Source organism: Bombyx mori, chromosome 9, assembly GCF_030269925.1.
Source record: "Bombyx mori chromosome 9, ASM3026992v2".
Taxonomy (NCBI): domain Eukaryota; kingdom Metazoa; phylum Arthropoda; class Insecta; order Lepidoptera; family Bombycidae; genus Bombyx; species Bombyx mori.
The window spans coordinates 8,762,488-8,787,528 of NC_085115.1; the positions used below are offsets into that span (position 1 = coordinate 8,762,488).

Consider the following 25,041-nt stretch of genomic DNA (forward strand, 5'->3'; position numbering starts at 1 on the left):
TTATTTATGGAGTATCAAAGTGTTGAAAATGTACTTCTAGATATTTCCCCAAAAGCTCCACAAAAGCTTAATACGCCGGACTGACCAAATGTGCATCGGGCTACAATTAACCGTCCTTAATGCATTTCAAGCAGACACACACGGCTATCATAATTAAAATTCACTTATAAATTGGCACACTTTTCTAGCTAGAACATTTCAATCAAGGCACCATTCATTGAAAGGACACGGTTAGGGCTATGTCCTAAACCAACGAGGGTAACTTTTAATTATTGTAGTTATTTGAAAGTATGCAAATTGCCCGAAAATTTATTTAAGTGTAATTTAATCTTTTAAAAATCGGTTGTACCTAGTCTTTATCTATTCCTTAGGAAAACAACAAATATTCCTTTTTTACAAAATTTGGCTGTATGATAAAGTTTTTGTAACATAAAGATGTAAACAAACACGAAGTCTATAGTCTATAGTTAAGTATAGTTGAAGTTTGTCTATTGGTTGTGTTTAACGAATCATAAACCAATAACCATAAAGTGTTGATTTTTTCGAACGCAGTGGTTAAATTATTGCGGCTAAAATTCATAGAAATATGCAATCTGGAAGTGGATCTAAAAATCCTCCATGGGCTCGATCAAATGTGAATACAAACATGACGGGAATAAACCCTCAAATAATGGATCCCAACGCCATGATGACACAACAAAGCATGATGCCCTTTCAACAGACTCAAGCAATGTTTAATCCTATGCAAGCCCAAGGTGGTATGGCAATGCAAATGACAGGACAAATGCCTATGAATCAAATGGCTCAAGGTCAAATGTTTCCCGGTAATGTTGTGGCATATCCAACGCCGCGTGCATTAAACCCCGGTATCTATCAAAATGCACAAAATAACCAATCATCAACAACTGAACAACGTGTATTCACTGGCACAATAACTAAAACTCACAATGATTTCGGTTTTGTGGATCATGATGTGTTTTACCAAACCTCAGTATGTGCAAAGGGTATTATACCCAAAATTAATGACCGAGTACTCGTAGAAGCAACATTCAATCCTAACATGCCATTCAAATGGAATGCTACTCGTGTGCAGGTCCTGCCTAAAGCGGGAGCTTGTCAAAAACCTCCGCCTACCAAAAGTAACTCTTATAATGCAGTACCACCACCATCAGTCGCAAGGAAAGCGCCTCCATCAAGACGTGATGAGCGTCCCACAAGAAGAGATGACAGAGTATGTTTGCATGTCAACACTTTATAGTTGTACATTATCACAAATAAATTTAACCACATAAAAAAATACCCGATTAGAATGAAACATTTGTTCCATAGATGTGTAAACAAGCTCATGACCTATCTGGTGTTATATTTTTACTGTAGCCTGTAGATATCAACATCAATATCTTGAAATGAGATCTATTTCTCAATTGTGTAGAAAATGGCTATTCCAAATTCTTGATCAAACCAGAATGTATAAGTAGTCATTGTGGTTACTATACAACCTGTGAATGTACTATATTAAACTACCTGTAAAGGCTCATGAGACATCCTATCACCACTGAGTAAAGTTACTTCACTACCAGTAATAAACATAGAAAAGGTTAGAAATTGAGACAAACATCACTACATTAAGGCAATGTGAATTTGAAATATATGCAAATCCTCCTCACATCGTTTCCTCGCCGCTAAGGGTCGTCACCATCATGTTTTGACAGGATTTTATTTTTTGTTCTCTTTTAACATACTTTCACAATCAAAATATTAAAGTAACAAATTATCATCTATTTCCCTTTAGTACTGGAGTAGAGTAACCAACAGAGTGGTATAAATTCACATTTGTATGAACTTTTTGGAATCAGAAATGAGTTGATCAAACTCAATAGATAGTTAATAAATAATATTTTTGTATTAGATATGTATTATATTTTGTAATTTGCTTTCAGAAAAGATCCAGAACAAGAAGCAGAACTAGGTCTAGAGATAGACGTGACAGCCGTGCTCGTAGAGATTCACCTCCTCCTAAACGATCAGTTGTAAGACAACCATCACCAATTAAGTATTCTGTGAGAGTTCCCCGCATACCATTAGATATGTAAGTATGATTTTTCTCTAACTGTTTTGTGTACAAATATATAAACTCTCATAGATTGATTTGGTCTACAATGTTTTATTCTTTACTCCCATCACTTAAGTAACAATACTGTGCAAGTTTACTGGGCAGTAGCTTGACTGCTGGCATTGTGAATATCCATGATCAATGGTTACTTAACATAAAGTGAGCTCTATGCTAGTCTTGGCAATAAAAAAGTGAAATTTCCTTACTTTTTGGCAGAAGCAAAAACATATAAAAGGACTTCTTATTAGATTAGAAGGTTTTTTAGATTTATTTCATTCTTCCATAAATAGATAAACATAACAATTTAGCTATTTATGTTTGTATGTTTGTATTATTATGTTTTACAAATGGACTCAATTTAGCACTATATTTTTAAAAGCATCATGTTATCCTTTCATTGTTGAAATACTTTGTGAATTTGGTAAAAAAGTATTTATTCAGCATAATTGACATCCGACATTGTATTTAAACCCAGTACGTGATAAAAGCGCCAGCGGCTTCTTTGAGATTATGTGATGATACTTGTGAAAATTCACTAACATTGTTCGGTATCATTATTAACCCTTTACACTCGAGAGGTGACTGTCGCTCACAAAATAAGTGGTAACCAACAAACAACCTCTGGTGCATAGGGTTAACACTATCATGTTTGGTGCTCTTAACAAAACAATATAATTATTGTTACAGACAAAAAGTTGATGTCCCTGCATTGTCTCAAAGATACACAAACTTATATATACCATCTGATTTCTTTTCTGCCTGTGTGAGGTGGGGAGAGACATTTCCTCCTTCTACACCACTGTCTCTCAACAACTCTTGTAGCTACCATATTATGAGTAAAGAAATCGAGAATCCAAATAAAAATGACACAGTATTGGAACCTCCTGATGCAGATTATAGATTTTCAGCTAAGGTTTGTACTTTTTAAAATGTATTTTTTTTTTACTGTTCCCAAACAATTTTAAAGGTAGGCAGCAGACTGGCTCTGTTCCTGGTATTGCTGACGTCCATGAGCGATGGTAACCACTCACCATCAGTTGGGTCGTCTGCCTACTAGAGCAATAAAAAACAAACAAAAAAATGTCTCGTGTGTTGAATTTCGCTTTCATTTTTCTCACTCTATCAGATTGCTAACATTGTGTAACTGTGACAGGTTGCTAACTTTGTATTTGTAAAGAAATTTGTTTACTTGTCATAGGTAATGCTAATGAGTATGCCGACGTTAGAGGCATTGTACCAAAAGTGTGGACTTACAAAATTAGAGAAAGAAGAAAAAGATAAGCGCCCAAACAATAAGACTGCACTGCATCCTACACGCCTTATAAAATTCTTAGTGGGACAAAAAGGGAAAGGTGGCGAAAATTTTGCAATTGGGGGACCATGGAGTCCTTCATTAGATGGTGAAAATCCCCAAACAGACCCAAAAGTATTGGTTAAAACAGCGATACGAACATGTAAAGCATTAACAGGCATCGATTTATCTTCTTGTACACAGTGGTGAGTTTCTAATGAGGTTGTATACGAAACCCTTGAGTAAGAAGTTTTTTCTTTGTGGCAAAGAATTTCTAATGCTAAATAATTATGTATACAAAGAAATAGCTTCTGTCTCTTGTTGTTCCTGAAATTCGTCATGGTACCGCACACATTCCATTTTGAGAGTATGGAGGTGTTTATACACAAGCTGAACAGATGCAGACGTACCCACCTACACCAACGAATAGATCCCTATTAAACACTCTCGTTGCGGATGTGTTGTGTCCATGCGTGCAGTCGGTCGGCTGTCAACTTGTGAGTATGCTACTACATTTGTATTACCATGCAGGTACCGAATGGTGGAGTTTTACTACTGGCGCGAGGGCAGCGGCAACAAGTCGCGGCTCGAGTGTGTGGTGTTGTTCCTGCCAGACGTGTGGTCCGCACAGCCTTCGCGTATCGAGTGGAGCAGCGTTCAGGACCAGTATAAGGCGGCGTGCGATGCGGCCATCAGGAAACTTGACGGCGCCAGCTCGACTGTAGACAAGAAGCAGCCGTCTGCGGCGACTGCTGCGGGGGCGGAAACTGCGGCCGATGCAGAAAATTGCGAAATTGTTTGTTCCCAGTTTTGTTTAGTTACGTTTCCGGCTGCGCGAGGACCTCTTATATCGACGATTGCCTCCTCCACTGCTGACTTCAATTTTCCTGTTCAAGTGAAGACGCTGATTTTTATATTACTAGTATCATTGTAAACCCTTTCAAATCGTTTATCTATAGAATCATCGAACTAATTTGCCATTCGATTCTCATTAAGCTTCTCATTGCAAATCACGTAAAATTAGTTCCGATTTTCAATATAATAACGGTAATTGAAATTTTTCAGGAAGCAACAAACGTTGATGATGGTACAATAACAATAGACGAAAACGATGAGGATATCAAACTTGATCTTGAAGCAATGAACGCAGAACAATTGCGAGAAGAATTAAAAAAATGTGATTACAAATCTAAGGGTGTGTAAATTTTACTAATCAAATCATACAGAGTAATGAAAATGTTTGTCATGACTTAAAAGTGTTTGTGGCGCTTACAGGATTACGATCTCAAATAATTTCACGTTTGTCGGAACTTTCAAAAACCGACAAAGAAGATGGAGGGGACGTCATGGATCTAGAAGATGATGAGAATTTAGAAAACAATAGTCATGAAGACAACACAATTCAGTCACAAAATGAGGAAGAAGAGAATAAAGGGGACAACATAGAAGATGAAAAACCGAATGACGAAAAACAGAATGAACCACAAGCTAATTCTAAAAAAGACGAGGGAGAACAAAAAGAAATAAAGAAGACAGATAAGGAAGTAGAAGAAGAAAAGAAAAAAGTAAGAACAAAAATCTACCTTTTATATTTCGTAAGGGCATTTGTTGCGATCATAAATATCATCCTATAATGGGCATAATAACATCACCTGAAGAGAGAGAGAGAATATATTTTATTGCACACCAAAACACAATAAACATTTAAAAATACAGTCAACAAATAGATGTATTTGTACAATAGGCAGTCTTATCGCTAAAAGCGCTAGAACCGTTTTGAAAATTTATGCAGGAAACATCTTCTTCCGAGCAGATGAAGTTTCTCGCTAGACCGACGGTTCGGAACTTTTATAAGTGCAAACTTATCTTGAAAAAGTTGATAGCGAAATGTAGCCATTTGTCAATTATGATATGTTCCATTATAGATAAACAATACAAGCACATAGATTTTCTTTCTGCAAGTAATAGTTTTTGTATTGTAAGTTTTTATAGTTTTGGTCTTATTATATATTTTATTATAAATGTAATCATTTACTTTGAGTTACGTAATACGACTTCGACGCCATCATTCATATTTTTGGGCCTTGTTTACCCAATAACACCATATGGGTTGTAACTTGCTCATTCAGTGTAGTAAAACAAATTAAATTTCCATATAAAACTTTTAAATCAAATATATGCGTATTTATTATTTTTTAGATTGAAAAAGAAAAACAAAACCTTAAGTCCCGTTATGAAATACCAAATTCACCACACATTTTGGTGCATCCGTCAGCCACCGCTAAAGCCGGTAAATTCTGCTGCAATGTTGCAACCCTGTCGTGGATGCTAGACTACAGGGTTACCGACAACAAGGAACACAGCTTCGAGGTAAAGTAATTCCTGATTTGTGCCACTTTTTTTTTTTCGTTTGTTTCATACACTACAAATTTTAATGCATTGTATGTTTATGTGAATTCACAGCTATTTGTATTCGCGGAGCTTTTCAACGAAATGTTAATGAGGGATTTCGGTTTTTATATTTATAAAACCTTATATACACTACCAGAAAAAACTGAGGAAATCAGTGATAAAAGTTCTGATAAAGCCGAGAAGAAGGACGAAAAGAAAACCGAGGAAAAAAAAGATGAAAAAAAGGATGATAAAGATAGAAAAGAAGACAGGCGTGATGAGAAACGTGAATCGCGTGACGACAAACGAGATTCTCGGAAACGAGAAGTAAAAGTAAGATTGAATAAGTTTTATTTAAAATGGAACAATTTTATTTATTTGTGTTAAGAAAATTATGAAACTATTCCAATTGAAAGAATAAGTCACCTACTGGTAAATCTATACTAATATATAAATCTACAGAGGTTTTTACGGATGTTCCGTTATAACTACTGAACCATGCATCCGATTGACTTGAAAGTTGGTACCCATGTAGAAAATACATGTACTTAAGGGATAGGCTAATATTTATATCAGTGTTGGACTCCCTAATAATAATGACAATAAATAATAATGTTAATTTTAAATACGCAGCGAAGCGGGCGAGTACTGCTAGTGATTATTATAAAGCTCTTATTATTTTTAAGTAGAAATGAAATAAGAAGAAGAAAGTAATTGAAATGTTTTTAAAACTATAAAAATACTTTCAGGATTCTCACAGCGATGATGAGGGTACTGGCTCCCCGAACCGACGCAGTCGCGGTGTTGAGTTACCTCCAGATCCGTATCTACTTCTGTCACTTGTGTATTTTGATACAGCTCGAGGTGGAACAATGACCAAAAAAGACCTACAAAATTTATTCATGAGCCTCGGTTTGCGCTTATCTCGATCACAAATACGCTCCATATTAGAAAAAGTTTGCATCAAAGAACTGTTCAATTACAAGTAAGTGAAAAAGTCTGTATCTTAATTCTGTATAATCTATTATATGTATGTGTGTATATATGTATGTATGTATATGTGATTTTGTATATATGTATTTTTGTATGTATTCGTAACTTAATATAAATTTCATTGCACCTATCACTATGTACTCTGCACTACCTTTGGTTGACTGGTAGAGAATGCCTTAGGCATTAAGTCCGCCAATGTAAATTTTACAGGAAGTGTAATAAATAAATAAATAAAATAAAATCGAACTGTAATTTATTTATTTAATTCTTGAAAAGTAAATACTAGTGATTGGGGTCAGAAATTCGTCGTTAATAATTTTTTCAAATTTTATGTTACTTGGTGCTACAAATCAGCTTAGGTATTAATAATAATTGAAGAGAATAATGTTACTTCACACAAACGATACAAGGTCGTATATTCGATTAATAGCCAATAATATACCATTATTGTGATTGTGATGCGAGTGAGCTTTTAAAAGATTTACTTTAAATTAGAATTCATTTTAGGTATTTAATAGGAGCTATCAAAGATCTGTCTTCAGGCTCATCAGAGGTAATACAAGATCTGCCTCTAGAAACAACAGTGAGTTCTGATGATGTACCATCACATGTAAGTAAAGCTTTTTGACAAAGTTACAATAAAGTATTGTAAGAATTTGGCTTATGCCACTTTGGAAGATATTTAAGCTACAAAACAATATTAACTTCGCATATTTTGTTATCAAGATCACAGAGTTGGAAGAAACTATTGCAGCTGGTAACCGTCTCTTGCTGCCTGTTTTCAAAGATTCTAATGAAGTAGATGAAGAAGATGGCTCTAAGAAGACGATCGATATTTCTGACTCTGGTAAAAATAGCTGCAGTTCACAATACTATTTTACTTAAATATGAGTATAAATGAAATTTAGACTATGTAACATGTTGTGAAATGGAGAAAGGCTTTACTATGTACCATTTTTACGTAGTCAACGCTTACTGAGCCCAACAGCTAACTAACTTCAGGGCAAGCCATAACTGGCAAATTTATCAACATCGCCTCAGAAAAGCGATATGGAGTGAAAAGAAATATGTATATATATCAATGAAAATAGATATTACAGTACGTAAATATATTTAAAACAGGTAAAAGTAAAACTTTTTTTCACATCATAGACATTTAATTCTGACAAACAACATTTACATTAAACACTGACAAAAACAAACAAAATAGCGTGAGTGAGTAATAGTCTACCCACGGTCAACTGCTGCGAACTATAGGCGCCGCCATATTGGCCTTGGCTGCTCTGACGAGCGCCTTTCACTTTGTCCCAACTATGCGGCCGACCGTCACGCGACATGCAACACACAGACGAAAAAGTTTCAGACCATGTAATAAAAGTTTCACTTTAACAAAACATTAGCAACACATATATCATTAGTTACTCTAAAATGATTAGATTTAGTTTTGTCTAAAATGTTTTATTTTTATTTTAAAGGTTGTCTACAACCAAAGAGGACTACAATATCGATAACCCTAATATGTACTTGTGGTTCTAGGTATCGTGAGCTACAAGAACCGCGTAGTGGACGTGGGTGCACTGGTGAGCAGCACGTCCCGCTGGGCGGCGGAGCGCGCGGCGCTGGAGCGAGCGCTGGAGTCGACCCGCAGCGCGCTGGCGGCGGCCCGGCGCGCCGCACTCAGCACGCAGCAAGCACAGCGCGGCGCACAGGACCAGCTCTCCGACCTCACCGCCAGCCTCGCCGCCGCACGGGCCCGTGTCACCACACTCACAGTAATGCACAATGCACACGTTATCTATATAGATGTATACGTGAAGCAAAAACTTTGTACCCTTTTTTACGAAAATTGCGCGGACAGAGGAATATGACTGAGGAATATATTACTGATGGTAGGACCTCTTGTGAGTCCGCCCGGGTAGGTACTACTACCCTGCCTATTTCTGCCGTGAACCAGTAATGCGTTTCGTTTAAAGGGTGGGGCAGCCGTTGTAACTATACTTGAGACCTTAGAACATGTATCTCAAGGTGGGTGGCGCGTTCACGTTGTAGATGTCTATGGGCTCCGGTAACCACTTAACACCAGGTGGGCTGTGAGCTCGTCCACCCAGGTAGTGACTAATCTCTGATTCGTAAAATTAAATTGTGAACAGCAGTTAGGTAACTAAACGACAAAATTACTGCTAATGTAATTTACCAAACCATACTTTTATCATATATTAATTGTTAGGGGTATTGTGGACTCGGTCGGATACCGCCATCCTGAGATTTCTACTGCGAAGCAGTCGCACTTGCAAGCAAAAAAAAACCTTTATTGAAACTAATCAAACCAACAAACCATTCCAAATAAATGCAGTAATATTGTTTGCTACAGGCCAGTTCAAAAATATTTCATTCAACATTGAAGAGCATACAGTCTAAAGTGGAAGCGGTAATTAATATCAAGTATGAAGATGATGACGTCATCGAAATTGTCAATGGTCCTTCAAAGTAAGTAAATAAAGAACTTCTCAGTGAGTTTGTGATTAACATAAGAATTTCAAGAACATCAATTAAATAAATATGTAGTACTATTTTAAATCTCATTTTGTGATTGAATATGAGTTACAAGGTTTTTTTTTTTCTATCAGGGATCAAAGAAACCAAAAAGAGAAGACAGAAAAAGCAAAAGAAACTATAGAAGAACAGACAGAAAACCGAAATGATGAAGAGACTTGTATTAATATTGACAATATCGCCACAGATGAATCACAACAGAAACATGCTGAAGTAAAAGAAGATATTGCTTCCAGTGATAATATGGAAATTGATGACAAAGAATAAATTTTGATACATGGTATATATACCGAGCTATGACTATTTTGGATAATGTATCACTTCACACTCTACAATCCTCATAACGATCAATCTAAAAAAGCGTCATGAGACTGGTTAAATTTATGATTACATCTTAATAAAAAAACATGAACACTGTGTTTGCTGTGAATTATGAACAAATTAATGTTTGAATACAAGCGGTCATAATTTCAGTTAAAAATGGACCAATCTGTGTTCGTTTTTGATGATTGTATTGGTGTATCCATACGGATTGATACTGCAACTTTCGGATTATTAGTCACGAAGCAATCGCATGTCCCGCCCTATAAAGGACGAAGCACGATATACCATAAATATATAGATATTCCAATACAAAGGAGACCTCATGATCTTTGTGCCAGATATATTTTCTAATTACTTAATTAGTGGTAAATTACGGTCACTTGCATGTTACCAAAACATGCGGTTTTTTTATATCTATTAGTATTGTTTTTTTTTCCAGTCAATATTAAAGGGGTGAATTATTAAATTTCAGTCGTAAATAGATGACTTTTGTATATAGATGACTCAGGAAACACCTGTTACGGAAGTATTTTTAAGATGCTGAATCTTCTCATGTTACTTAAAAACCAAAATGTATCCTAAACTTAAACTTGAGTTAAAAGTAAAATAACTAAACTAATTGAACAAGTTTCCAAACACTATTAAAGTCCATAAGGTCTATAAGTTTACTTGTATACTGTCAATGGTCACAAGTTTTCACATTTGTTCTGAGCAACCTGTGCTAGCTGGCCTCTGCGATAAGAATAGATCGAGTTAAGGTTTATGTAACGTTGGGCGAAACGGATAATTTAAATGCCTTCACTAGATTTTAAGAAGTTTAAAATAAATAAGATTCAAAATGACACAATAAAATGTTTTATTTAATAAAATGCAAATTGGTATTTAGGACTTAAGTTGTAAATACAGTGTTACTTCAAATCAGCCAAGAAATAATATAATTACAGTATCTTATTAAAAGTAATAACATTAAATTTCAAATATTTGATTAATAATAAAAAGCCTATATTTTTAGTGTTCCGATTTCTCAAACATTTACGTTAAAACATAAAATAAATCTTGTTTGTATATGTAACTAAATGCTAATTCTCATTAAACATTGCCGTTAACCAAAGTTTTATTACTGTAGTGACCATAGTGTACCCTAATTACAAACACTTAAAAACTCTTTTTTTTTTTTTGTAATAATTAAACATTTTTAAATGTTAAAGATTTTTATAGATATCTCTTCTATGCTTTAAAATATTCAAAATAATATTACTAGTTTAAATTATTATATCTTAAATTAAACAATATGGTTAGTAAAAGATGTATTGTTAGACCTTAAAGGAAGCAATCGTGCTGTCCGGTTTGAAAGGTGGGACCTTTGTACAATTGAATTGGGACTCTGACCTTGTGTCTTAAGGTAGATTTCGGCATTTTGATGTGGCTCTTAAATGTATTACAAAATGATTGAAAAACGCACAAACATCTGAAAGACCTTACGAGTTGACCTAAACAATTTTCTTCAATGAACGAAAAATAAAAAGTATCCCAGTCTTGTCCTTAAACGCAAAATATAAAGCATTGGCATAAAACTGAATAAATTTCTCGCACTAAAGAACCTATTACAAAGCTCTAGTCTATGAATACTCAATGATTTTATTTTAAGCTGATCTTATATTTTAATGATTCCTTTAATTATCACTAAAGTGAATTTTATTTCTTTCAACATTTGTTCTTCATTCACTACAAGATAATTTTATTTTTTTTGTTTAAATTTTATTAAATTTGCTTGATTGGTTTTTGAGTTAGTTTATGAACATTTACTTTTTGCCTAAACACAAGGTTCCACATAGTTCCCGGGGAACAACCCAGTGACTCCATCCATGACCCCCTCCCACCAGCCGTCGTCATTCTTCTTTAGGACATAGATAACTGCACTTTCTTGGAAGGACAGTTCGTCTTCCTTGTCAGCATAATAATCGTAGATCGCCACAACTGAAAAAAAAAAAAGTTGAACTTCAAAACATGTACAAGATTATAAGCTTTTTCATGTCATAAAACCTTCGATCAACAATAGTAACTAGATACACGGTCGGTGCATAAAATCCGTCTCGTCAAATAACACCTCACTTGAAATGTGAGCTGTTATTTTGTTTAGTTCACTTCAAACACAGCCAATGTCAACCCGTCTCACAATGCCGCAGTGTGTATTCAAAAGTTGCAAAAATAATGCCCGAAAAAGCAATTTAACGGCTGAAGTATCTTACTTTCGGTAAGTACATGAAGTATAAACTATATTTTAGGCTTTAAACTAATAAATAATATTAAATTTTGAACAAAATTACCGATTTTTAGCCACCGCTACAAATTTTTTTTTTTTTCCACAGGATAAAATCGCCGGATCCCCACCCGCGCGGCAGGTGGGGTATGTGGGAGTTGAACCTCACTAAAAACTCCTGCCGCTCACAACCGGCGCCCTACCTCGGACCGGGCCGGAGCCCAGTCGGGGCTATTGAAACGGCGGGACAGGGTTGACGCAGAGCACATTACATCCATCCCACCGTCCCACGGACGCCGGACCGGTGGCCGCCAGCGACACGACCACCGGTTCCCTCGTTCAGCGGGCCGAGAGCCCGCTTTGATGGCGCCGCGTTACACCTTCCCCCAGAGCGGTCGGGGGAACGCGGTCTACCATCACCCGGCTTCCTATTGCGGGTGAGCGTGCAAAGCACGCCACCCCACGTCTGGGTCTCTCCCCGCACAAAACGGGTGGGACCCCTAGCTCTTAGGGGGCCAGGTCACGGATACGACCCCGGTCCCGACCCCTGCTCGGCGGCGGCGGGTTTCTGCGTAGTGAGGAGAGCTTTCCCTCGCTCGCCCCGCCGCCTCCTTCTGCGAGATGGTGCACTCGCAGAAGTCGAGCATAGCCTTCCATGACTCATCGCTGCAAAGCATCGACGCCACGACGCCAGGCAGCGACAAGTCAGGTCCTATCTTTGCGACCAGGACACGGCGCTGCACCTCCCACGCGGGGCAGACAGCGAGCGTATGCTCCGCCGTGTCCAGGTCGTGTCCACAATGGTGACACCTCGTCGTCGGCTCAGCCCCTATCCGGCGCAGGTACTTCCCGAAGCATCCGTGCCCGGTCAGCACCTGCACCAGACGAAAGGTGAGACGTCCCTCGCCACGATTCACCCAGTCATCAAAGACCGGGTAAACCGCCTCGACGGTCCGTAGCCCCCACGTGGGGTTGGCCAATCGCCTCGACACCGCTACAAATGTTGGCCAATGACATGAAATGTTGGACACATGGACAAACGTTTGTTTAACAGAACAGTAAACGCACGGAGTAGATTTGTGTTTTAATAATTTTTTAAAATTTGTTAGATGTACTTCAAAATTAGTTGGTTAAAATTGGTTAATGCTGCTTTTGTGTCTGTTTTTTGGACTCTCATTAGATACTTAGCTTTCCTTTTTTATTTTAGCTTTCCTAGCAATCACGTGTGCAGAATGGATCTGGTCGCCAGAGAAACAAGAGATGACTTTTATAAGCCAGCTAAGATCTCCGCTCATTGACACTGGACATATTTGTCTTCCGTGCTCACGGCTACTGAAACGTGGCCGAAACATTGTAATAAAAATACCGCGCTTGAAACCGTTTAAACGTTGTTTTATTATGTGCACTGGTCGCGAAAACTTAAAAATATACTATAAAAATATATATTACACAAAAACGCAACGCTAATAAAATAATAAATAATGTATAGATACTAACAAACATAAATTTCCAAAACATAAAAAGTAAACAACTAAACTTTTGCTTTTATTCATTATTAAATTATTTTAGTGTTCAACGCGACTCCCTTACCTACTGTAGTAAACAGAAATCGAAATTTCAAGAAGCAAAAATAAACAAAACAAAACGATGCTAGTTCTCAGAGCAATAAAGGGAAAAAGTACTTTATTTGTTGTCCCTTAAGGTTGATTTAACATTAAAAGTTGTTTAACATATGTTTTTTTATATGTAAGTGACAGGATTAATTTATTACTTTGCTCATTTTATGTGACGAATGATCGTAAGTATTAGATAATGTTTTGGAGATTTGTGACTTTATTACAAAGTACCATAGTTGTAATTAGTTTGAACTTAAAACTGTTTCAAAACTTTTTTCTCCGTTTGTTAGTAAACGAATGTAGCTATAGGTGTATATTCACGCGGACAGCTTTTGCTTTAATTTTGTACGTGTCCCTTTATCTAGTTACTATTGATGATCGAAGCATAAAACTTAATGATAGTGCAAAATAAAAATTTAATATACGACTCCTATAAAAATCATTGACATGTGACGGTACTGACTGATATGGTCAATAGCACCCCTGACTATTGTTCAGAGGGTCAGGGTTTGATTCCCAGATCACAAAAACGTTCGTGTGATGAACAAGTTTGTTTACTCCTAGGATGTTTAATACCTACGTAATATGTTAGAGCAAGAGCCCGCGACAGCCAGACCTTCGTTATTTTATAAAAGCTGAAAGTTTCTCTGTGTATGTCTCCAGCACAGGTAAGAACGACCCCCGACTATAGAGTTCCGATTGTGGTTACTTGGGCAGGTAACAGGCAGTAAAGGTATATAAAATAGTACCTTAAATTCGTTAAAGTATAAAGTTATTTTTTTTATTAATTACTCCAGAATATCTTTAGAAATCACGATATCTATTGCCGGACACTTTTTACAGTTGCTACCCCCTGCCGGACACCACTAAACTTTAATAAATTTTAATTATACTTTCGTTATACTATAAAAGCTGAATTTTATATATGTTACTTAGGGACTTATAAAAATATGTTACCCCAATAGCCAGACAGTTTTAATGGTTCTTACATCTTGCCGGACACATTGAGAGCCCGCTGTGCGAGCGCGAGGTAGCAACTGTTCATGCGGGTGTGAGTGAGAGTGCTTAGTCTATTGTGATCTTTTAAGATATCCAATAAAAAATAATTTTATTACGTTCATAGCAATGTTATAGAAAGTAAAAAATGTTATTTTAATATTATAAAGTACAAACAAAATATTATTACATGTCAAAGAAAAATATTTATTCGTTCTTATAATTTTCCTCATTGTCGTCGATATTTTCGTTATCTTCATCGTCGCTACTACAGTTACTCTGGTCTATTGTCACCAATATCCAATACCTTATCCATCAGTTTCTAAAAAAAAATTAAGAAAAAGTATACAATTTGAATAATTAAAAAATTATGTGCAATAATTTGTCATAATAATTACATACCTGATTGAGTTTTGAGCGAATCTCCAACATAACTTGGTATTTGTCATCTTTCAATACCCTGCCATTATTATCCGGGTTGATATGAGGTTGGATTTTTTAGATGAGCACTATTCCAAATTTTATATATATATAATTTGATCTCAAAAATTGCTGCAATACCTCGCTTTTACAAGTTGGTAGATTGCTAACGTAAAAAATTCGCAATTTCTTTCGGTCAAAAGTTTCGTTTACATCAGAGACTGTATACGAGTCGATGAATATTTGAAGTCGAGCAGCATCAACATCAATTACATTACGGACATTGTAAGCATTGCATATAAATCTGAATGATATTATAGATGTTTTGTTGTTGATCTAAATTTTCAATTGATTCGCTGTTACGGAAATTCTTGAAAGCTTCCTGGTACTTTGGATATTTTTTTAATGTTTTATATGGTTTTAATTTTCCTTTCCTGAAGAATGCACGATAAATCCCAGAAATGACAGCTGATGTGCAGTAAAAGATCACAATAGACTAAGCACTCTGTCTCACTCACACCCGCATGAACAGTTGCTACCTCGCGCTCGCACAGCGGGCTCTCAATATGTCCGGCAAGATGTAAGAACCATTAAAACTGTCTGGCTATTGGGGTAACATATTTTTATAAGTCCCTAAGTAACATATATAAAATTCAGCTTTTATAGTTTAACGAAAGTATAATTAAATTTATTAAAGTTTAGGGATGTCCGGCAGGGGGTAGCAACTGTAAAAAGTGTCCGGCAATGGATATCGTGATTTCTAAAGATATTCTGGAGTAATTAATAAAAAAAAATAACTTTATACTTTAACGAATTTAAGGTACTATTTTATATACCTTTACTGCCTGTTACCTGCCCAAGTAATCACAATCGGAACTCTATAGTCGGGGGTCGTTCTTACCTGTGCTGGAGACATACACAGAGAAACTTTCAGCTTTTATAAAATAACGAAGGTCTGGCTGTCGCGGGCTCTTGGGCTATGTATATTTATTTAAATATATGGTACAGTGAATTCTACTTTGGGGCGAAATGAGCGTCTCTTGTCCCGGATTATTTATATATTTTTTTATTTACTATAGATAGATAGCCATTGATGTGTTTTTCGTGGACCCTTTTTATATCTCCGTTTTATACCTGCTTCATGACGTCATGTGAACTTATGATTCTCCAAGAGCTCAAAAATCTTCCCTGACAAAAAAAGACGACTAAGATTTTCGCGGCATTCTTATCGTAGCATTTTTCTCCTTTTCACATAACTAGCTTCATCAAAGCACACAAATTAGTATGCCTGAGTTACTAACATACCTTTTTCTATGTAATTCTTTGGCACCCAACCTGGCAGATCTTCTTCGTCGGGTACAATAGCGGGTACGGCGGACGTGTACTGTGATCCCATTTTGTTCTGCAATGAAAACTGTTTCGCCAATTCATTATTAGAACTTGTCTTCGGAGTGTCGTGGCGTGCAACCTCTTTGACAGGACATACGATCGACAATTACTGGAGATCGAATTACATAAACTAAGAGAGAGACTTGACAGGAATGGAACGAGGACAAATGTGGCTGGCAGTTGGAACTCTTTTCAATGCCTTCTTAAAGACATACACGATATAGATCGGCCTTTCTCAAAGTGGGCGATAATGCCCCCTCATGGGTGCTGCAGGCCTAACGGGGGGCGGTAAGAGATCTAGAAAAAAAATGGGGGCGTCGTTTAGAGGCTTGAGAAACGATTTGTAAATTCATCTAGGAGGACTCTTGGGCACCGACTGAGCTCTCGCTATAGTGGTTTTAAGTAGGTGAAAAAATGGGTGCACTAAAAAATAATTTATTCTCAAAGTGGGCAGTAGGCAAAATATGGAGCCCCTGATATAGAGGACCAAGACCTAATCGACCGTTCACATATGTACATGAAATAAACTACAAACGAAGGAATTTTTTTTAATCGTTATTAATTTAAGTATTAAAACTCATGTTATCAGCTTAGCTTAAGTCATCGTGGGTTAATCGGTAAGGTGCTAGGTGTACCCTATCTATTTATGGCGCGTAGTGATTGTGAGCGTTTGTAGGATGGGAGAGCCGTTAACCTCTATAAGAGATTTCGATCTCATGTCTGAAGTTGGATGGCGGCATTCACTTCTGAGCACATCTAATTATTTTTGACGCTATTATTGTCTATTAGCAAAACCAAAAAATTCACTTCACATTCAAATATTACTCATAACATATTTTAATCCGAATTGATATTTAAAAATCTTTAAAGCGTAATTAAACAAAAAGTAAACATAGTTATTTCATACATTTTATGTAATTTGACAATAAATCACACTATTAAATAAATGTAAATATGTATGTAATAAGTAAATGTTATTGAGACTGTGGCGGTAACCATTATAGTTCACAAGATATTTTACAGACGTCTCAACCTCGTTAGCGAAATTTTCGAGATAAGCTAACATGTAACCACCACCACCCTGCCTATTTCTGCCGTGAAGCAGTATAATGCGTTTCGGTTTGAAGGGTGGGGCAGCCGTTGTAACTATATTTGAGACCTTAGAACTTATATCTCAAGGTGGGTCGCGCATTTACGTTGTAGATGTCTATGGACTCCAGTAACCACTTAACACCAGGTGGGCTGTGAGCCCGTCCACCCATCTAAGCAATAAAAAATAAATAAATAAAAATGTAATATAGTATGTACAAGTTCCGAACAAAATTCGGACCGTCGATTCACCGAGCCATTTTACCCGCTCGGTGTAAGATCTTCCTTTTGTGGTTAACTTCTAAAAGACTAATTCAACTCACGTTGGCATGGTGCGGTCTGCCAAAAGCATCGTGGGCGAGTTCATCCTCCATGGGCGGAGGCGGTAAGGGCGGGGACACACTGCCGCCGCGGACCGACCCGCCTCCAGCAGACGACGATGAGCCACGCTGATGATATATTACAACAGATTTATATTATTTAAATATTAATAACTTTAATTAGTGAAGCAAAAACTTTGTACCCCTTTTTACGAAAATTGCGCGAACGGAGGAGTATGAAATTTCTCACAGTTACAGAGAATATAGAGAAGGAGTGCAGAACGCTAATTTTTTTAAAATTATGGTTAAAAAATACATTAAATAATTAAAATAACATTACACACACTACCCTGTATTTGACACACACACGCATGCATACTATTTGTTTATAGTAAAAATTTTCTTATTGCTTATAGTCTGTGGTCAAATTCAGAATAGAGTAAATACATGTTTGTCTTTATTAATATTTGTCTAAAGTTTAATCTTGGCGGAATCTGTGATTATAAAAGTTTAATAGTCTTTGACAATAGTATCTTAATATGTACAAACTTATAATTTCAATGAAATAACGTCGAATTTGGACTACCGGGGGACCACTAGTATTATTTAACACGAAAAATTACAATATTTGCTGTCTGGAGGTCTCAATTTGTTCTTTATTTAATACTGCCTTACTAATGCAAAGCAAAAATAATTCGCAAACGCAATTTAGGTAGTGATACCAACTTGTGCAGGTACAGATTACGAATATCGATAACGCAAACATTTTGTATTCGATTTTGTAAAACGATTTTATTATTGCTTCATCGCGGATGTCGTAGTTGAACATCACTATAGAGCAGTATAGAGTCACATCACTAGATCGAACGGTTAGACCAAGCGTCATGAATACGAGGGGGGATCAAAAAGTAGTGAGAATGAGATAGAATATAATGACTATTGATAACTTAATAATTTATTTTTCTACTCCGAGTCTCCCTACACACCTAGTACAGCGCTTTTCTAAGACTTCAATCTCTTTCAAAAAAAAAGTTTTGTCTTGGTCCTGCAAAAAACGGCACGGCATCCATCATCTCGTTATCGTATTCGTATCTTAAGTATTATGTCAATTTGGGGAACAGATAAAAATCGCTAGGCGCCAGATCTGGTGAATAAGGGGGGTGGTCAACAAATTCGAAGCCAGCTTGCTGAATGGCAGCCATTGCAACTGCCGACCCGTGCGCGAGTGCATTGTCGTGATGAAACAGCACGCCCCTTCGATGTTTCCCTCTCTTTTTCTTTTTGATGGTATTCCTCAACTTGGAAATTAAAGCTGCATAATATTGACCTGTAATAGTGGTTCCACGCTCCAGGTAATCAATCAACAATATTTCTTCTGAGTCCCAAAATATTGAGGCCAAAACCTTGCCAGCCGATGCCACGACACGAAACTTCTTCGGGGTCGGTGATGATGGCCGTTTCTATTGCGAAGACTGCTGTTTTGTCTCGGGATCAAAATGATGGACCATGTTACGTCCATTGCTACGAAACGAGATAAAAATTTTCAGAATCTTCTTGAAACTTGTCCAACAATATCTTCGAAATGTCAAGTCGATTTTGTTTCGGACTGTCGGTTAACATTCTCGGCACCCATCTTGCGGAGACTTTTCTCATATTCAAAGATTGTTTCAATACAGATTGAATACTTCCATATGAAATGGCCGTTTCTTGTATTAAGTATCGGATGGTAACTCTTCGATCGTTTAATACAATTTTCTCGACTTTCGCAACATTTTCTTGTATGACTGATGTCGATGGATGGCCGCAACGATGTTCGTCTTCCGTGCTCGTTCTACCTACTCGAAATTGAGAATCCCACCTTGCGACAGTGGAATAGGGCGGATCTGACTCTCCTAATGTTGCCTCCAATTCGCAATGAATATCTTGCGTCGTTAACTTTTTTAAACAGAGGTATTTAATAACGGCTCGCACTTCATCTTTCTCCATTTTCGAAAACACGTTCCGACACGAAGCAAACAAATGACTACATTTAGAAAAAAACAAAAGAGAATCGAAGACTTTTTTCTTTATTAATATTACAAATATGTATCTGAGCTATGTATGCCTGCCAGTATTTCTTTTTTCTTACCAAGGAGTATGTCGTTCTCACTACTTTTTGATTCCTCCTCGTATGTGACTATTGAATACGTCTTTGTCTGTAATAGAGATTCCTACCTGTCCCGGAAGACTCATAGAATGCTGACTGTGTTCACCGTCAGATCCGATCAAAGGAGACGGCGGAGCTGCAAAGGTACAAAAAACAATACATACTCCACATTTACTTTTAACAATTTACTTATACTTTTAATTCCTATACTTTTAACACTAACGTTTCCTTGTAACTTCACTTAATATACAATACTGTTTCAGTTCCACTATACATAAATGTTAGTTTTTGATTATTGGAAAATATCAGGTACAGGATATTTAAGATATAAGCTGATATACTATGTAATTGATATTTCGACCTCACGTCTCAAGGTGGAAGGAAGCATTGAGGTTATAATCTCTCTGAGCTCCGGTAAGAGCTAACACCACCGTGAGCTCACTCACCTGTCTATACCATAAAATAATAAAATATATTTTTAGTATAGATATTTTGTTTAAAATGAAGTAGCTTTTCATTGGCACCCATGTAATGAAATAGCAGGTATAAGAGAACTATGTATTTTTGATAAGTTTGCATGAAGATCGTGACAATGCAACACTGTCTGTTGTTTAAGTCTTATTTTTCATGAATTGAACTACACCAAATGTGGTTTGGTAACCATTTCACATCCCATAGATATTTGTGTCTACCACCCTTCAAATGTTTCTCAGCGTTGTCAGCTGATCTGGCGTTGACTTGTGGGGCACTAACTATCGCCTTATGTCAGTTTATGACAACCGTAAACGAACATGAGTATACATTATTATGACATATAAATTAATGACAAAAGTATGGATTTCCACGTAAATAATTAACATAACAGGTACATTAAAACTTACGTGGCATACTGGAATGCAGTTCCTGTTGAGAATAGTTTGTTGGTGCCTGATGTTGATTCGGGTGAACCATGCCCACCTGTAATGAGAGTAAACGATATAACAATCCAAATAAATAAATAAAACATTTAAAATTCAGTATAGCAAACAGTATATAACAATATATGTATATATAATTATTGATAATAATAATAATTATAATATTTATATATTCTATGTTTGGTAAAACTCTTATAAGTATATCTACAACTTGCATATCTAAGTATTGGAGTTAATTACTCCTAATTACATTATCATTTATTTTTTTATTGTATTATTGCTTAGAAAGGTGAACAAGCACCTTAATACATGGCTACTAAGTCTCAGTTCTATAACATAACAGCTGCACCACCCTTTAAACCGGAACATATTACTGCTTCATGGTATAAATAAGTAGAGAAGTAGTACCTACCCTTGTGGGCTCACACGACCCTCGATCACTGGCAAACTTCTGGTATGTTATACTCACTTACAAATATTTACAAAATACAGAACATGTACTCTATGTCAAATATGATGTAATTTGATATTTACTTGGGGTTGTGCAACTGGCAAAGTGGAGTAGCCAGGTGGGCGACGTGGATAGTTTGGTGCATAATGTGACGGAACTTGAGGAGGTGCTACTGCAGGAGGAGTGCGGTATTCTCGTGAAGATTTTCCTGGAAAAAATATTAATAAATTTAATTAGAAAATAATAAATATAAGTAATAGCATTTTACCTTCAACTAAATAAAAAATCAACAATCTACAATATCATCATCTACAATCATTTATTCGTTTTTGTAATTACTCGTGCACCACCCTAACCGATCTGCAAAGCAGTCATCTGTATGGGTATGAAGGCACTATAATGCCGACCGCCGACAAAATATCGAAATTGGGGCATTATCTCATTTAAATAACTTCAGTACTATATATGGAGTTTAGTTTTCTTTAGTGAATTTTTTATTAGAATGTTATGAAATAGTTCGTGACACTGTCCCTGAAACATGCTCAGAAATTGCAGAGTTGTGTACCTGATTATTCTTGATATAGGAAATGTATTTCCAAATTTAACCTAAGAAACCTAAAGTCAAAGGCTACTAGACCTCGAGGTCCTGTTAATTTTTTCTATGTGCAAAAAACCGGCCTTTTTGATCCTTTACCTAATGTTCCACGTCCAAGCGTTCCAGTGTTGGCAGCTGATGAGGACCTGACAGCCGCAGGTGGCGTTGGAGGCTTGGTTGTTGGAGCCGGTAGAGGAGCCACCCCGGGAGCAGAGCTCGAGCGACGCCCACGCGGTGTTCCAGTTGCCCCACTACTCCAGTGAGCACCATGCCCAATGTCATCCAAAGCTAGAATAAAATATTGCTTGTAATATAACAACTAATATTATTTAGTTATAATAGGGTAAATAAGTCACACCAAGTGAGTTTACTTTCAATAGAGAGAACATGCAGGGCTTCCAAATGGTCACTGTTCTCGTCGAACCCGTCGCTTGCGACGAAGGGCTCGACGAGTAAATTAACCCTCAGATACAACCCACTGAGTTTCTCGCCGGATCTTCACAGTGGGTCGCGTTTCCGATCCGGTGGTAGATTCTGCAAAGCACGGCTCTTGCTAGGGTTCGTGTTAGCAACTTCGTCAGGTTTGAGCTCCGTGAGCTCACCTACTAGTTAAGGTTCCGCTGATATAGCCTCTCAAGGCTATCAGCTTAGGTAGAAAAAAAAAAGCTTCCAAATAAGAACTCTTATTGTCTTAGAGTACAAGTCGACTTGTACTTGGATTAAAAATTAATTTTACTTTTACTGTTTCAGAGAGCCAAACAAATTTTTGCCTGACACTTTGCAGTCCCTTTTTTCATTTCAAAAGATCTTTCTTGTGATGTTAAAAGTGTCAAACAGGGGTAACTCCCCTGCCACATCTAAATGCTGTATAGAGCTAAGAAGTGGCAGGGCATTCAAGAAAAACCGTGACCTCTGTCTACAGAGCATTTCAAAGACTTAAACAATATTAAATGTAATTACTTTTCAATTATTTGTTATGTACACATAATAAATTGGGTAAATAATTAATAGACTAATAAGCTTAGGGTTTTTACTTAACCAACAGCATTTTTCTTACAGTATAGTAATTGTAGTTTCTAAATAGAAAATCCTGTTTAAAATTAAAGAGGAATGTGCACATCAACCTTGTTGACAAAATATGAAACAATTTAATCAGATAAGTTTATTATGTAACCATGCAGCATTAAGACTGTTGTGGGTTAAGTACTGCAGACATGTAAATTATTTTGTCATAATTTTCATCATCAGCCACTGCTGTAGATAGACCACCCTGTAGGTTGGCCATAATAGCCAGTCTTGCGGGGCCTGTATCTAATAGATTCTCTTAATCTTCAGCAGGACATTATGTACACCATCATTCTATATACCATCAATGTTTTTTTTTCAGTGGCTTGCGATACTAATAAAGTGGCTGCTGGAGGAAAGCATTTCTCTTGCTAAAGTAAGTGTTAGAAAACTCACAAGCTAGCCCTGTATGCCTACTTACCAAGCCAGTGAAACTGAACCTATCTTTTACCCTTCGAGGTTACCAGGGATAGGGAAAATAGATATTTGAACTATTTCATAAAAAGGTTTTTGTAATTCAAAGTGTAGAATATGAAATACCTGTGTAATCAATGCTTTTTCTCACATATTTTATTGGCTTCTCAGGGTTTGCTGGTGCAATGATCTTATATTGCCTATTGGTGACTTTATTTGCTGTAAGAACTCCAATCTCACGACGTGCTACTTTTTCTTTGTGTATGGCAACCGTTTGGGCTATGTGATTCATCTGGCCTTCCATCTCAGCCAATTGCATGGTCTGCAGTTCCAGCAGTTGTAGGAAATTGTATGCTAAAGTATTAATCTGGTATGCAACACTAGCCAATGATTGGGTGGTGTAGTTTTTTGTACTTTCCAAAGCGAGACGTTTATTTTCGGATTGAAAATAATTGGCCTCACAGTAATCTGCCACCCTTTCAAGATTAGTGTGGCTATCGGTGAGATGATTTCGTCCTTCGGGAATTTCAGTCTGTAATAGTGCTGCTAGCTCAGCCATATTTCCTGCTGTGAAACCTTGTTAATATTACCCAAAATTTTAAAGTATTGTAGAGATTGTTGTAAACAACTTTTTTATTTGACTAATATCCAAATGTACCGTTTTGTGCCAATTATGTTAATATCAAAATTGATAAAACACAAATTAATTGGTGGTATACCAATTATTACTAAACTATGTGCCCACTAAAAGAAAATTGAATGTACAAATTTACAAACACACCCTAATTTTTGTATGTCAAATTTTGTATGCCCTCTGACAAAATGACATACCTGCTACTGTCAACAATGTCAATTAAAGGTTGCATTTTCTAAAATAAAAAAAGCGAAAGAATCACAAATCCGTCTAATTTTTAACTTACCTATTTCGGTCGGCAGATCCAAATGCGTAAATTCCACCACACAATATCATAAGGTGGCAATATCTATTTTGAAGATTGACAATTCACGTTGACGATTGTTTTCATTAGGTACTCAAAAGTTTTGGTAATCAGCTATTTCGAGATAAAGCTAGTGACTAGCGTACACATACTTTGTAACCAATTTGAAAGTAAAGCAATAATTGAGATCTTCTCACCGTTCCTGCAATTCAGGATTTTTTGGTTTAATAGGAACTTACCAAGTTTTTTAGCCAAAAATAATCTATGAATACTTAAATTTTCACTGGTGGTAGGACCTCTAGTAAGTCCGCGCGGGTAGGTACCACCGCCTTGCCTATTTGTGCCGTGAAGCAGTAATGCGTTTCGATTTGAAGGGTGGGGCAGCCGTTGTAACTATACTGAGATCTTAGAACTTATATCTCAAGGTGGGTGGCGCATTTACGTTATAGATGTCCATGGGCTCGAGTAACCACTTAACACCAGGTCGGCTGTGAGTTCGTCCACCCATCTAAGCAATAAATAAATAAAAAACTTAAATACGGCATACACAACAAATTCACACGATTTGCGTTACACCATAAAGACAAGTTTACCTTGTCTTTTTATAAGCCTGAGCGTTCTGGTGGTAGATTCAGCGAAGCACTGCTCTGCCTAGGATTAGAGTTAGGAAGTCCTCCCAAGTTGAACCCATGAGTTCACATACCAGTCAGCGCGCAGTTGAATTAGCCCTAGGCTACCGACCATACAATATACCCTAATA

The 25,041-nt window shown here is 36.8% G+C and overlaps 2 protein-coding genes across 3 annotated transcripts; one reads left to right on the forward strand and one right to left on the reverse strand.

Annotated features, from left to right (window-relative positions):
* The first annotated feature begins 456 nt into the window (after positions 1-456).
* LOC101743389 (cell division cycle and apoptosis regulator protein 1) lies at positions 457-10,776 on the forward strand. The gene is made up of 15 exons (XM_004923972.5): positions 457-1,231; positions 1,941-2,089; positions 2,801-3,026; positions 3,312-3,610; positions 3,936-4,200; positions 4,470-4,599; positions 4,680-4,969; positions 5,604-5,774; positions 5,868-6,128; positions 6,545-6,780; positions 7,296-7,398; positions 7,515-7,635; positions 8,325-8,560; positions 9,160-9,275; positions 9,416-10,776. The coding sequence occupies exons 1-15, from the start codon at positions 587-589 to the stop codon at positions 9,606-9,608; spliced, it is 3,441 nt and encodes a 1,146-aa protein (XP_004924029.1). The 5' UTR covers positions 457-586; the 3' UTR covers positions 9,609-10,776.
* LOC101743532 (abl interactor 2) lies at positions 10,505-24,177 on the reverse strand. 2 transcript variants are annotated; one of them, XM_004923973.5, is made up of 8 exons: positions 23,470-24,177; positions 21,964-22,152; positions 21,353-21,477; positions 20,783-20,858; positions 19,970-20,037; positions 17,759-17,884; positions 16,263-16,371; positions 10,505-11,642 (listed from the first exon to the last, which is right to left on the reverse strand). In XM_004923973.5, exons 1-8 carry the CDS (start codon positions 23,900-23,902, stop codon positions 11,479-11,481), a joined length of 1,290 nt encoding a protein of 429 aa, XP_004924030.1. In that variant the 5' UTR covers positions 23,903-24,177; the 3' UTR covers positions 10,505-11,478. The 2 variants fall into 2 exon arrangements, with proteins under 2 accessions (XP_004924030.1, XP_012544031.1); XM_012688577.4 differs by having other exon boundaries at positions 16,263-16,359; positions 23,470-24,167.
* Positions 24,178-25,041: the final 864 nt, after the last annotated feature.

What these genes read in the sequence shown, in the direction of transcription:
- LOC101743532 (XM_004923973.5), bottom strand. Translation starts at nt 23,902, where the DNA reads ATGGCTGAGCTAGCAGCACTATTACAGACTGAAATTCCCGAAGGACGA. An exon ending in GCTTGGACGTGGAACATTAG is followed by an intron (nt 21,478 to 21,963) that starts GTAAAGGATCAA and finishes TATTTTTTCCAG; the next exon opens with GAAAATCTTCACGAGAATAC. An exon ending in GCAGACCGCACCATGCCAAC is followed by an intron (nt 16,372 to 17,758) that starts GTGAGTTGAATT and finishes TTGGCGAAACAG; the next exon opens with TTTTCATTGCAGAACAAAAT.
- LOC101743389 (XM_004923972.5), top strand. Translation starts at nt 587, where the DNA reads ATGCAATCTGGAAGTGGATCTAAAAATCCTCCATGGGCTCGATCAAAT. An exon ending in AAAGAACTGTTCAATTACAA is followed by an intron (nt 6,781 to 7,295) that starts GTAAGTGAAAAA and finishes AATTCATTTTAG; the next exon opens with GTATTTAATAGGAGCTATCA. An exon ending in ATTGTCAATGGTCCTTCAAA is followed by an intron (nt 9,276 to 9,415) that starts GTAAGTAAATAA and finishes TTTTTCTATCAG; the next exon opens with GGATCAAAGAAACCAAAAAG.